This window comes from Tetrao urogallus (genome assembly GCF_951394365.1).
Source record: "Tetrao urogallus genome assembly, chromosome: 21".
NCBI classification, from domain to species: Eukaryota; Metazoa; Chordata; class Aves; order Galliformes; family Phasianidae; genus Tetrao; species Tetrao urogallus.
Window position 1 is genome coordinate 4563555 of NC_136834.1, and position 14133 is coordinate 4577687.

General features: G+C 46.0%; 2 protein-coding genes and 1 pseudogene across 4 annotated transcripts; 2 read left to right on the forward strand and 1 right to left on the reverse strand.

The window, feature by feature from the left end:
• The first annotated feature begins 649 nt into the window (after window positions 1–649).
• Window positions 650–1693, forward strand: LOC306954295 (lysophosphatidic acid receptor 6 pseudogene; annotated as a pseudogene). The gene has a single exon. The product of its transcript is annotated as a lysophosphatidic acid receptor 6 pseudogene (transcript).
• A 1719-nt stretch (window positions 1694–3412) lies between these two features.
• On the reverse strand, window positions 3413–10553 carry INTS11 (integrator complex subunit 11; the record flags this gene model as incomplete). 2 transcript variants are annotated; one of them, XM_079545482.1, is made up of 17 exons in its annotated part: window positions 3413–3478; window positions 4024–4153; window positions 4415–4557; window positions 4645–4706; window positions 5304–5411; window positions 5902–6064; window positions 6708–6797; window positions 6917–7000; window positions 7168–7357; window positions 7911–7975; window positions 8098–8236; window positions 8832–8866; window positions 8965–9063; window positions 9174–9402; window positions 9579–9652; window positions 10341–10438; window positions 10526–10553. In XM_079545482.1, 17 exons carry the CDS (start codon window positions 10551–10553, stop codon window positions 3413–3415), a joined length of 1803 nt encoding a protein of 600 aa, XP_079401608.1. The 2 variants fall into 2 exon arrangements, with proteins under 2 accessions (XP_079401608.1, XP_079401609.1); XM_079545483.1 differs by lacking the exons at window positions 9174–9402; window positions 9579–9652.
• A 269-nt stretch (window positions 10554–10822) lies between these two features.
• CPTP (ceramide-1-phosphate transfer protein) lies at window positions 10823–12235 on the forward strand (the record flags this gene model as incomplete). The annotated part of the gene is made up of 2 exons (XM_079545674.1): window positions 10823–10944; window positions 11641–12235. 2 exons carry the CDS (start codon window positions 10823–10825, stop codon window positions 12161–12163), a joined length of 645 nt encoding a protein of 214 aa, XP_079401800.1. The 3' UTR covers window positions 12164–12235.
• Window positions 12236–14133: the final 1898 nt, after the last annotated feature.

The window sequence follows — 14133 nt, forward strand, 5'->3', positions numbered from 1 at the left end:
TTCCAGTTGTAATCTTCAGTGCTTTTGACTGCAGTAGGTAAATAACTATTGGGAGGAAGTGCAGTTTCAGCATTTCCTTTGGAAAGTACCGAACAACCTTTGTGTTTTCGTGCTTTCAATGGCTTGAGACACTTCATTAAAATGAGGATTCATTTTTTCCACTCTGTTTAAGGACTTCTTCAGTTAAGGCGTCTCTCTTTTGATCAGTTACTCAGATTCATGTAAGCAGTGTTCTCTTCTCCAGCAGGTTTATGTGAGTGAGTGACCTAGATGAGGGGCATCCTACTTGTGTAGTGCCTCTTTCTCCCTATTTCAAACACAAACTCCTCTAAAAGCTCTAAGAGCTCCCTTCTGTTAACTCAGTACTGCTATCTTGTGTTGAAACGCCAGCAAATAATTGGGCTGTTGTGTAACCTCCAAATGCTCATGTTTTAAATGATTTATCCTCTTATAGCAACACCACTTTCCACCTAACTTGACCAAGCACAGCTGCCTGAAACGTGCCATCAGATCTAACATCACTGATAAGCACAGCTTTAGTTCTTAACCACGTGAGAAGGAATCACACTTCAAACTCAAGAACCTCATGAGGTAAGGAATGGCTTATAACTTCTATCCTGCTGGATATCCCTACACCTCAACAGAAATCATGGCAAACGTTTCCTGGACTGAAGGTGTCTCCAACAGGACAGCTGTCAGGTTGGAAGCAGACTTCCAGTATTCCTTGTTTACCGTTATTTACAGCATTGTGTTCGTGCTGGGACTGATAGAAAACGTCTCAGCTCTGTACCTCCTGTCTAACAAAGCAAGGCATACTTCTCCTTCCTACATCTACATGATAAATCTAGCTCTGGCAGACACCTTGTTTGTTTGCATGTTGCCTTTTAAAATTCATTACCACCTGAATCGCAACAACTGGATCTTTGGTGACATGGCTTGTAGGATAACTGGGACTCTGTACTACATCAACATCTATCTAAGCATTGTCTTTTTCACCTGTATCTGTGTCGATCGTTACGTTGCAGTGCTGCACCCCTTCACGTACATCCAGATCAGAGTCACTCACTACGTGGTGGTGGCCACACTCCTTTGGGTGGTTGCCCTGAGCATCATGGTTGCGCTCATTCTTGGTGGTCCCCTCCACAACAGAGGGCCCAGGAACAACACCATGTGTTTTGAGAACTTTGCAAGGAGCAGCTGGATTTCTCGCATGGCCCTTTACAACGTCCTGGCTTTGGTTTTTGGTTTTGTCATCCCGTTTGCCATCATTCTGATCTGCTACCCTCTCATTGCGAGGAGGATCTCCCAGATCAAACACAGCATTCGCAAGAGGAAAGCTCTGACGACCATCTACATCATCTTGCTCATTTGTACTTTCTGCTTTCTCCCATACCACCTCACCCATTTCCTCCACTTCTTAATGAGAATCCAGGTCATCCAGAACGAGTCGTTTACTAACCTGATCTACAAAATGCGACGGGTCACCTTAGCCCTGGTGAGTTTCAACTGTTGCCTCAACCCTTTCCTGTACTACTTCACCTCTTCTAGCAGGATGTGGCACTTCAACTTCAGGTTCAGATTCAGGTCTAAAATGGTGTACACCATCTGTGATCAGAAACTCGGAGAGCACTCCTATATTTATAAACTACACCAGAGATGTGAAAATAAAAAACAGAGAGATGGAATCAACTGACCTCCTCCAAGTAAGTACACTAGCCATCTTTCTAACTGTTGCTTGAAATCAAACCTGTGATACCTATCATTCTTGCATACAGTGGTTATTACATCCAGGCAGCTCTGGACAAAAGTGTCTGATGGTTATATATTTTTGTTAGCCAACTACAACAGCACTTGAGGGAGCCTGTAGTCCAGATCAAATATGCTGAGACACCATATTCATGTACATTGATGTTCTTGCCTGCTTGGGACTTAAGGCTTGGTTCTGGAATGCAGCACAGGAAAGGGTTACTTAAAACAAACCAGCCTCTTTATTGATGCTAACCCTGAAAGCTGAGTGGATCCCTACAGTCCTGCTTGGCTTTGCCCTTTTTTGGAGGGATCCTGTGTTTTCTCCCTGGGTGTACGCCGTAGTCAGCTGTGTTCTCAAACTGCCTACATTCCACAGCCAAATAAGGGCTGCTTCTTCCCTTCTTATGAATCAGTTAATTGGCTTCCTGAGGAGTACTTGGGCACAGGCACTGTAGAATCACATGCCTGTAGAGTCAAGCTGGCCATCTCTTAAAAACAATATTAGAAGATAACAGATGACAGCATTTATCAGTTAACCCTGTGCAGTGGTAAACAAGCTCCAATCCATAAAGTCACTGGGGAAAGTCACTGTTCCTACACAACTTGCACAACTTACACTGTGCTGTACTGCTCAAACGTCAAAGCTTTTTAATGACTGATGAAGTGATGGTGATGTGTCTGACCCGTTTCACCCTTTCTCCTGTATTAACAGAATCACACAGCTTCAGGGAACTGCTGAGTTTTCTACCCACAGAGTGGGACCACTCCATCATGAGAGGAAAGAATTTATCATTCATGAGTTACCAAACACCAGAAAGCCACGACTGACTCAACCTGCTTAAAAGCCAGCAACTTTACAGGATGAGATTTTGGTAACAGCTGAACATCTTGCCATCTTCCTATGCCATCTCCCTTAACAAACAGTGGAAGGACTTCCATCACTGCAGGGACTTCTCTGCAACCAACCACAAATGTTATGCTGTGGACAAAAGAGGATTTTTTTTTAAAATATATTTTACTAGAACCTACATCAAGAAGGTGCAGGTTTCTTTAAGGCTTGTCAGCTGTTATTCATGCTTCCCTCAATGAAAGTGAAGCTGCTGGGTAAACAACGTGTTTAAAGCTTCTTACTTGTGCCTACGTTATATTTCTGCTTTGCATTTTAATTTTGAAGCTTTGAAAGCTTCTTGTTTTGGCCCTTCAGCAAGAAGACTCCCTGATAATAACTTTTCATGACACCCTTAATGGCTAAAGCCCAGAAAGCTGTTCTGCCCCATGCACAGAACGCAGGCCTTCAGGTCAGTGCAGGGCTCACTGCGTGGCTGTTGCTTCTAGTTACATTTGTGAACAAAAAGCTGGAATGGCATTGCTGAGGCTTTAAAGAAAATGAGCTGTGGGAGTAAAAGAATGCTGAATCTCTCTTACCTTACTGTGTAAGTGATGGGAAGTTTGTTCTTCAGGACTTCTTAAAAACAGGCTGCAGTGCCAACCTAGCCCTGTTTCCAAATAGAGGAAGACTGGTACTGCTGAACACTCTCACTGTGGCTAATGAACAGACACTGAAGTTCCTTTTTCAAATGTTTCTCTAGTTCTGTTTTAATAACGTAAACAAAATAAGATCTGTACTTTTCTGAAGCCCCAACTGTGCCTGCTGCTCTGTGGCTCAAGATGTGCTCTGGGGCAGTCCCTTTTTCAGCAGGGATGTGAGATAGCTGCCTAATTCTTCATCCTATAGAAAAGAAAATCAGGTTGAGAGCGATTGTCCACTTGACTCCCATTTCTGCTATCTAGAATTAGGCTAAAATAACTCTTGGATGCAACAGCAGCAGTGTTCAAATATGGGAATGAATGCAGTTAGCACAAATGTATTCCTAGGTGTTCTTTCAAAATACCAACCTAAAACTTGTGGTTGTCAAATGAGGTGTCTGGATCTCCAAGTTCTCTCTTTTAGAATAAATGATTATTTTTCTTGAAAGCAAAGAATGAAGATCTGTTGAATTTACTTTTTTTTTTTGCTCTGCTCTCAAGAAGGCACTTCCTCTCTATTAAAAAAAAGCACTCAAAATGCAGCTATAAGGAATATATTCTTGAGGAAAACAGCTATCTAATCTGAGCACAACTTTGTCTTAATGAACTTTCTGGTTCCAGGGTGAAGTTTTATTCCTACTTCATAAAATGCCCACCCTCTGTTGCTACCCTGCAGGCCTGTTTTGGACTGAAAGATGTTAAGACCAATTAGAATTGGTTGAAATGTATGTTTTCAAGTATTCCTACCTGGTAAGTCCAGGATACGAGCAGAACTTTGGTTCCTTGATCCTCTGAGTGTGCTGTGGCTTGGATAAGAATGGATTCAACTGTTATAGAACCATCAGGGAGATGCTGCACTGAGTAATCCTTCAGGACCCTGGTGAGACACAGAAGGTATTAAATTTATTTTGGAGGGGACTGCATTAGCTTGGCCAAGACCATGAGTGCATCTGCTGATTAGCAGCCCCTGCTACTGAAGTGTAACTGCTCCTCTGGTTACAGTAGCTAAACAGATTGAGGTCTGGAGCAGTTACTGTCTTTGGGGATGCAGGAAATTTTCTTCCATCAGTCTGGAAGGGCTGCCCCTATGAAGAATGATGCAATCATTCAGCCCAAGGGGAAAAACCAGCCAAGTTACCCTTTGAGGTGGTTGTACACACGGAGCACGGTCTCGTGTTCTTTCCGCGGGTCCTGAATGTGAACGCGGCAGGTGAAGCGCAGCTGGTGCTCTGCAAGGCCCAGCTCCTTCAGGGCCTGCTCAGGAGAAACCAGGCGGAAGCTCTGCAGAGGAAGAGTGCAAACTCATTCCAAACTATTTCCTTGTGCATGCTTTTATTTCCCCCTCTGCAGCCCCCAAGCGTTACTTACGTTATCCTTCATAATCAGCGTGCCATGCATAAGCTTTGGCTTCTTGGCATCTGGTAAGAGACCTAAGCCAAGGGAAGAGAAAGACAACAGGGTTAATGATACCATGTTTAACACATCTAAGACAACTGCTCTGGACTCCATGGATTTCCAAGTCTCAGCTGAGGCCTGCAGACTATGACATCTTTGTTCATCTATGCCTTAAAACAAAGCTCACGGCGTTTAAGTCATTGCTGGGGCTCAGACATGTAAGAAACAATGTCCAGAACTACACCTCAGCTGCCTCTCTCTTCCCATATCATTTCCTGATATGAGAAGCTTTAAGATTACATTGAATTTATTAAAGTAATTGCAGTCCTCAGCAGCAAAAGCACACAAGCTTCATTTTCATAGCAAATGGGCAATGAGAAGCAAGCAAGGTAACTTTGGGCCTATTTGGTTGTTGTTTTTAAGCACTGTTGAACACCCATCCCCAGCACAGCAGCTACCTCACTTCACAGAAGCCCCTCTCACCCACTCAAACACTGTACAACCTGCTCTGACACAGGAAGGACTGCTACAAATAGCCCTGCAATGCTCTTTCCACCTAATTCACGTGCCAGAATTGCATTCGAGGGGCAGGACCCCAAATATCTGATTCTTGGTTGAAAAAAATGTGTCACCTATTGCTGTTTCTCTCTTCAGGAGTCCCAGGGAGATGTCCACTGGAATGCTGGGGTTGGTAAATATAGTCGTGGTCTCTCCATTTGCAGGCATGTAACAGCTGACATCTGCAGTGTAAAGAAACAATGTTAGGATGGTGCAGCACAAACAAAGTACTGAAAAGTAAACAGCCACCCAGCGTGCATTCTCTGCTTTTTCTGCTCATCTTTTAAGTCAGGAATTATTTTTTCCCACCCCATCTGGACTTCATTCCCCATAATTAATGTTGCTAAATTAACATTTCTGATACATGCCTGCCTCTGCTGTTTTTAAGTCTGAAGAAATACAAATGCAGTAAATGCTGAACCATAGCAATGCAAACAGAACATCACAGTGTAACACCACAATCACAACGTTCCACCACTTGAAGCCTAATGGCCATCAAAATTGAATGGTCTTCATGTGTCAGTATACACTACAGATAGTGATTTCTTGAGGCTGACAGGTCCTGTAAATCACGCTATTCCTAACTCTAAGCTGATTACCAGTAAATTAATTATGTAAACATAAAGCTTTCCTTCTTCTTTCTACTGTTTTCAGTACCAAAAGTCTACGTACGAAATTCCTGCTCTATTTTCTGCTTCAGAAACTCCATTTTCTTTGCTTCCCCGTGGACCAGCAGGACATTGCGTGGCTCAGCCTGGCGAATCAGCTGCATGATTCCCTTGGCATCAGCGTGGGCACTGAAGGACATGTACTCCACCTGCATCTTTACTTCCAGCTGCAAGAGGAGGGGTGGGAAGCAGAGGTGCAGTGAATCAGGAGCCACTTTGCCTTGTATACCATGGGCAAACTGACTGAGACCTCTCCACGTTTCCTTTAAAGAAGAACATTTAGATTGGGAACATCTCTCCAACCTAATTTCCCAATCCAAGTGTTCCATGCCCTTGGACTGGGAAATTCAGGTGAGGAAGAAAGCTGCTCGACAGCAGAAGTGAAACACATCGATATTCAGAAAAGCTCCCAGTAACTCAGAGTCAAATTGCATTTTCAGAGCACAGTTCCTTCCACACATCTGCCAAAACACATCAACACTCCACTAGGCTCAGGATCAGCTTCAATAGCCCCTTCAGTGTGAAACTGTATCACTGCTACCAGACTGACAGGGTCTGCTTACCAAACAAAGTCATTAATACTCCTCTAATAAAGACCATGGGCAACAGAATGGCTGAGAAGGCACACTATTGCCAAAGCAATGACAAAACAGCCCAGTTCCATTCTGATTGAAATGTTACTCAGTTATTTCCCATGTTACATGCAGCATATTCCCCTATAGATATATATCTATAACACATGGTGTCTAACTGCCACCTAAAGTCCCAAAAAGCTTCCCCAAAACAATCCTCATTGAAAATAAAACTTACTATTTGCCTTCCCTCCATTTCCAGCTTGCGTTGTCCACTCAGAATCTTATGGCCCACCGTTCCCTGCACACAATAGCCTGGCATGATGACCTGAGAAAGAAACCAGGATCGTTTAGCCCCACACCTTAGGAAAACCTTTGTTCTTACAATGCTATCTGCAACAGTATCACATTAATACAAAACACCACTTAGAAAACAGAATTTCTTACCATATTCTTTTCATTCCCTGCCCATTTCCTGAAGATCTGCAGGGACTGCCCTGCATGGAGCATACCAGGTGTTGCAAACACAACCTAGAATCCAAAGACGTGTCAAAAACAAGCAGAAAAAATACGTGTTTATCTAAAATATCATTACATATAAATTTCCTAAAACTGTGGAGAGGATCTACTAAGTACACATTACAGCACACTTACTACAACAAGGCTGTAATGGGCCTCAATTGTTAATGCCAACCTACCATTGGTCCTGGATTATCTGCAAAGGCTCTATCAAATGCTTTGATGTGTTTGAACTCAAACATGTTTCTCTGCACAAATGTCTTCCGGATTTTCTGATTAGTCCATGTGATGAAGAGCTTGTAATAGTGATTAGCCTTCTCTGTCAGTCCAGTGGAAAAATAAATTGGAGCTTTCAAGTTCATTCTTTCCCTGGAGAAAGAAGAGATCCAGACACAGGTGAGGACCAAATTAGTATCTTAGCTCTCTGTGCTCAAAGTCCACGAACCTCTGTAGTCTCCAAAGATTTCTGGGCACAACACACTCTCAGGAAACCACCAGTCAATATTTTGGCAATCCTGGATCGTTATGCATTTACTTTGGTACTACCAGAAACATTTCCATATGATGCTTATAAGAAAGTTGAATGCTTTTTTTTTTTATCCTTCTTTCTTCCCTTCCACGTAAAAACAGTTTCACAATGTGGCAAAGATGCCATCAAACTATTTAATGGTCCCAAGTGCTTGGGGAAGGAGGAGAGAGTGATCCTGGAGAGGAACACGTTCAGTTTACTGCTTAGAGTCAGAAACACTGATAAAGAAGTGACACATGGAAAGAAGCACTTCTCACATGGCACTATGGGCCAACGTGCAGAGAAAAACTAAGGAGGGTATTTTACCAAACAGAAAAGAATCATAGAAACCTTGAGGACATCAACGTGAAGAGGACAAGGAGGAAGAATGTGCACCGAAGAGACTGCACTCACCAGAACGTTTCCAATAAAATACAAAGTTCCTGGGCACGACCGAGGGCAAAAACTGGGATAAGAACCTGCAACAGAGACGTGATTTAGTCTATGAATCCTGAAGAGCACACAGATAGCACTGCAGCATTACCAGTGCTGAACAAGAGCTTCACAGGGAGCAGAAAACACATCACTCAGAGCGCTCTACCTTTCCCCCTCGTTCCACAGTCTCATGAACTTTCTTCAGGAAGTCTCTTTCTCTGCAGCGTTTGGAGTCTCTGATAGTTGTGGCATAGGTGGATTCTGTTATTAATAAATCGGGGCGACACTTATCAATCCAGGCAGCACTGAAACAAAAGGGTTTTTTAATGAGTCATCAAATTAAGAGCCAGCATCCATCACTTCTGTGCAGGTCTCGGCTGCAGAACATCACTATCTCCATGCGGAGGTAGAATTTAACCCAGCTCAGAATAGAGACCAACTCCATGGATTTTGAAAAGCAATTCTTCAGTCTGTTATTTGTTTAATTTTTTTTATGCTTCCTAAGCTTTGTGAATGTTAAAAAACCCTCACAGCCAGTAAAAAGAAAAGCAGTGTTAAAGGTGGTGACTGGCACTCTCTTAAAAAGCAAATGCTTGTGGAAGATACCACAACAATAAAGCATTTCAAACATTAAATCCAATTACCACACAGCCTTAAAAATGGATTAATATGAGTACAGAGAAAAAGATTATATTAAGGTCTGTCCTGGGGACTCAATTTAACTCTGATCCTCGTAATTCACACTTGCATTTATCTTTGCTGGAAAGACATCATTAAGCATCCCAGTCTCCCAAAGACAAAGAATCAATGCTGGTAAGCCCCCATGTATTAACAGAAGCTGTGGTAAAATTGCCCTGCTTGAAATACATACAATTCACAGAAACTCAGCTTCCTACTTACCCTAGATGCCTGTCTGGTGTCATGTTATAATCACCCTAAGAGAGGAAAGGAAATCCATTTATTTTCTCAAGCTAATGGAACAGCCTATTAAAAGGAAACGTAGGCATCTGTAACTCCTGCTGTGCATACTTACAGTGTACACAACCGACTCACATCCGACCTTGATCTGGAACATGGCTGCTCCCAGCACGTGGCCTGCATAGTACGCCTTGATCTCCAGCTCCTCATCCACCTGCAACACGTGCAAACACCGTGGTAAGCACTTCACAAACAGAAAACTGCTCTGCCTTCCACAGCAGTTCAGTAGGTCCAATCCAAGCCTATGCAGAAATAACCGTTTACCTGAACTGTCTGATGAAGATGCACAGCGACCACTTTTTTCATGCAGTCCTTAATCATCTGGGACGTAAAGAAGTTGGTTTCCCCTTTCTTATCTACAGTTATTTTCCTGTAGTCCTCCAGGAGGATAGGACAGATGGCCTTGGTAGGATGTGTCATATAAATGGGCCCATCGTAGCCAACCATCTCACTGAAATAGGGGAGAGCTCCACAATGGTCCAAGTGGAAGTGGCTGCAAAAGAGACAGAAAGGATAAGGACATCACATAGCAACTTAGATTGGTTCTCACGGCTTGCTTCACCTCTTCAAAGCGCTCCACGAAATAAAAGAACTTTTCTTTTTTTCCCTTTAGAAACAAAACTTGCCTACTTCCCATTTCAGCTGTGATCAGGAAGGAAGCTTTCTCACCTGATGATCACGCAGTCTAGAAAGTCAGTCAGCCTCCCGTTCTGAGTAATGTAGGAAAAGTCAGGAAAGCGCCTCTGCAAAGAGGTGAAGAGCAGGTTACCAACCCAAAACAAAGCCTCAGTGCTACATCATTAACTGCAGGGACCACCAGCAGGAACCACCTGCTACACTGGATGCTGTAACCCATCTCAAGGCAAGACTGAGCTGCTCTCAGCAACACAGTAAGAGCTGCAGGCAACGCCACGGATACTCACTCACATGCAGGAAGAGTCAGAAGGAAAAAGGATGAGCTCCTCTACAGGCTGAGGGAGCAGGGCTTGTTCAGCCTGGAGAAGAGAAAGCTGCACGGAGACCCTATTGAGCCTTTCAGTGTTTAGAAGGGGATTATAAAAAGGAGAAGAATCAACTTTATACAATGGCAGATAACAATAAGACAGGAGAAATGATTTTAAGCTCAAGGAGGGAAGGTTTAGATTGGATGTCAGGGGGAAGTTCTTCACAGAGAGAGTGCTGAGGTGCTGGAACAGGCTGCCCAGAGAGGCAGGGGATGCTCTGGAGGTGTTAAGACCAGGCTGGATGGGGCTCTGGGCAACCTGGTCTAGTATTAAATGTGGAGGTTGGTGGCCCTGTCTGTGGCAGGGGGTTGGAACGAGATGATCCTTAGGGTCCCTTCCAATCCAAGCCGTGCTACGATCCTACAAGAGTGACAACCAGCGCCGCCTACAAACAGATAAACCGTGCGCTCCTCCCTGCCGTACTCACGTCATCGTTGTAGCCCATGTGCATCCCGCAGTCCAGCATCACGTTCTTCCCCGCGATGGACACCAGGATGCAGCTGCGCCCCACGTCCTGCCCGGCGCCTGCAGCGAATCAAGGGGGCGCCATAACGCGGCTGCTCCGCAACGCTCGGCGCGGATCCACGGCGGCGGCCCGAAGGCGGCACTTACCGAGCGGCGTCACCTTGATTTCGGGCATTTTAACCCCCCTCAAAGCGCGGCCGGGTTCTTCTGGAAACGGCCTACGAGGCGGCGCGGCCCGGAGGCGCGGTTTCTTTTACGGCCACATTTCAAGGGCTGCTCAAATAGAAGGGGGTTTAGCTTCGATCTGGATAGAAAGCGTTCCGAAAGCAGCGCTCAAAACACCGAGGCCCGCAGCCGCAGGCAGACGCCGCTCCGTCGGTGCCGCCCCGCTCCCGCCCTTCTCCTCAACGTCCCGCGCACGCGCGGTTCCTCCCGCCCGGCAAGATGGCGGCGGCGCCGGGCGCCTTCAGCCTGCGGGAGGTGCTGGCCGCCTTCCAGGCGTGCGTGACGGAGCAGCGCGAGGTGCTGCTGGGCCCGTACCTCCAAGGCTGGCGGGGACTCGTGCGGTGAGTGCGGGGCCGGGCGGGGAGGACGTTGCGAACGTGAGGCAGATGACCAAGAGGGCCAACGGCGTCCTGGGCTGCGTTACAAAGAGCGCGGGCAGCAGGAGCGGGGAGGCGATCGTCCCGCTGTACTCGGCAGTGGTGAGGACGCGCCTCAAGTATTGCCTTCAGTTTTGGGCCCCTCGCTACAAAAAAGACATTGAGGAGCGTGTCCAGAGAAGGGCAACGAAAGTGGTGAGGGGTCTGGAGCACAAATCTTATAGGGAGAGGCTGAGGGAGCTGGGATTGTTGGGTCTGGAGAAGAGGCGGCTCAGGGCAGACCTCACTGCGTTCTATGATTACCTGAAGGGAGGCCGTGGTGAGGAGGGGTTTGGCCTCTTCTCCCAGGCAACAAACAGGACCTGAGGAAATGGCCGCACGTTGTGCCAGACGTTTAGGTTAGACATGAGGAAGAATGTTTTCTCTCAGAGTGGTCAGGCGCTGGAATGGCTGCACAGGGAGGCGGTGGAGTCGCCGTCCTTGGCAGTGTTCAAGAGGAGCCCGGATGAGGAGCTGCGAGATGTGGTTTAGTGCTTGTGGTCGCAATGGTGATGGGAGGATGGTTGGACTAGATGATCTTGCAGTTCATTTCCAACCTTGTGATTCTATGATACACGCTTGGCAGCTGCTGCTTTCTATACACTCCATTTATCCTTTCAGCTTCCTGAACGGCTTGGGCGCCATCTTCTCCTTCATCTCCAAGGACGCGGTGACCAAAATTCAGATCATGGAGAGCTACTGCGGCGGGGAGCAGCGGGAGGAGTACCGCACTCTGCAGTCCATGGTGAGCTACGAGCTGAGCAGAGGGCTGGTCGACCTGCAACGGCGATCGTCCCACCCTGACTCAGGTTGCAGGACCATTCTGCGGCTGCACCGCGCCCTGCGTTGGCTGCAGCTGTTCCTCGAGGGGCTGCGCACTGCCCGGCAGGATGCCAGCACGTCAGCCATCTGCACGGACAGTTACAACGCCTCGCTGGCTGCCTATCACCCCTGGGTCGTCCGCAAGGCCGCCGTCGTGGCATTCTGTGCGCTGCCGTCACGCGACGCCTTCCTGGAGGTGATGAACGTGGGAGGCCCCGAGGAGGCTGTGGAGATGCTGGGCGATGCTCTGCCCCACATCCGTGATGTGTACGGCATCACGCAGGAGCTGTATGAGCAGCACCGCCTGCTGAACCTGCCCTGAGCACATCCCCATCCCCTTTTTGTACCCACACAGAGCTGATGGTGCTCAGCTGTGGTCTGATGACAAAAAGGAAATGCACTAAAATACATACAGTTCTATATATATACATATATATACATACATATATATATACATATATATATATGTATCATCACCTCAGCTCTACAGGGAGGAAAAGTGTCCACAAGCACAGTCAAGGGAATGCTTCTCTCCCCCAGGCTCCAATGCGAGGCTTTGGGGTCTTGCTAAGCCAAACTGCACCTTCAGCACTTGTACCACTAAATGGTGACAGCACCAAAGGCTGTAGGTAACTCCCTTACACCGGATATCTCAACACCTGCACCTTAAGCTCACTTGGCCACTTTGTTTACAAGCTGTTCCCTTGGAACTGCTGCTTTCCTCCCCACACTCTGCTTTAGCACTCAAAATAGAATTCTGGGTAACATGTCTGAAAAGAACCTGCTTTAGCACTCAGAATAGAATCCTTCTCCAGTCTGAAAAGAACTGCCTTCCCTTGTGGTCACCAACAGACTGTTCCTTTCCATATGGATCCATCCTGCAGGGCTTTGCTCATTGTTTCTTCTGTCCTTTGTGTGTCTTGGGGCGTGGACCAGTTCTTCCCGTGTCCTACATAGCACTACATACCCAGCTAAGGCAGCTGACTGTATTTCTTCCCTTAGCCTTGCTTCTAAATGGTCATTTGTTATTTATTTTTAATGAATGTGTCAAATGCCTACAAAAGTAACTTCTCTAACTACAATCACTGCATATAATAGCCAGTATCTATATATGAAGTATGTAAAATTGAGTTTACTTAGCTACTTCAGAGCTGAAAAAGCACAACTCTTTTACTTCAGGAAGACATGAGTGGCTGGGGGAGAATCCCACAGACCATCAGGTTTTGGTTTCCTTTCAACTAAGAGCCACTTTGGCTTGAAGTAACACTGCATGATTCAGGAAATCACTATTACCTCACTGGGGTCAGCTGGGCACTACATTACATGATTAACAAGCTGCTAGAGAGTATCCCTTACAGGAATGCTTTCCTTTCTTGAGGTGTTGGAAGAAAGATGAGTTACAGTGTTATCTGTTCATCTCTGTCTTTCACCAGCAGTCTCATTCACTGATCAGGTGTGAAACCAACATCAGAAGTAACCCAGATGGGAGTACTGAGAACTTGCCTGTCCATCCTAAATGGGGGAATGGCTGCTATGCTGTAAAGACAAATACTCTCTTTCTGCCAAAGCCACTTCAAAAATAACACAGTTCAATAGAATAAGTCCACAGATTAAAATGGAGCAGTTCCACCATACACAAAATACTTCCTGCTGCGCTCTGTGATTACAGATGGTGCTGGTATTTCAGCTGGTAAAGTGTATTAAATGCCTTAAATTATATCACATAATCTGTGTCAAATGAAGGTATATCTGATCTCTTGTAGATTTAATGCAGGAATGGCATTGTCACATTTAGTCTCAGCCGTTCCTTGTAGGAGGCAAGCATTACTGTTGAAAATGAAGTTCTGCAATTAAAGAATCAAAGTTTCTCTGCAGGGAAAAGCTCTGATGTGCATTCATTACCAAAAATTCTGTGCAATGTGTGCTTCAAGTGAAAGGCAGTTTTCTATCAGCCTGCATTTTCTCATTTGAACAAGGTAGCCCCTAATGCAAACGGCGTTTTCTTGGGGTCCCTAGGAAATGTCCCTGCTTCTAAATGACAGGAGCCTTTTGAGCAGCCCCAGCTCACTGACACACAGTATAACTCAGGTCCCGAGCTCTGACCCGCTTCAGAGGTTCTGCTGTCACTGATACAGCTGCATCCAGAAGCAAAAGAACCCTTCATCTACAGCGAGTTCTATCCTTGAAAGCTGCAACGACACGCAGGTTCACTAGAGGGAGCCTGAATGTTTTGCACAAAGTCCGTCACACAAACCATCTCCCACCCTGAAGCGAGCCGCCTGGATTTCACCT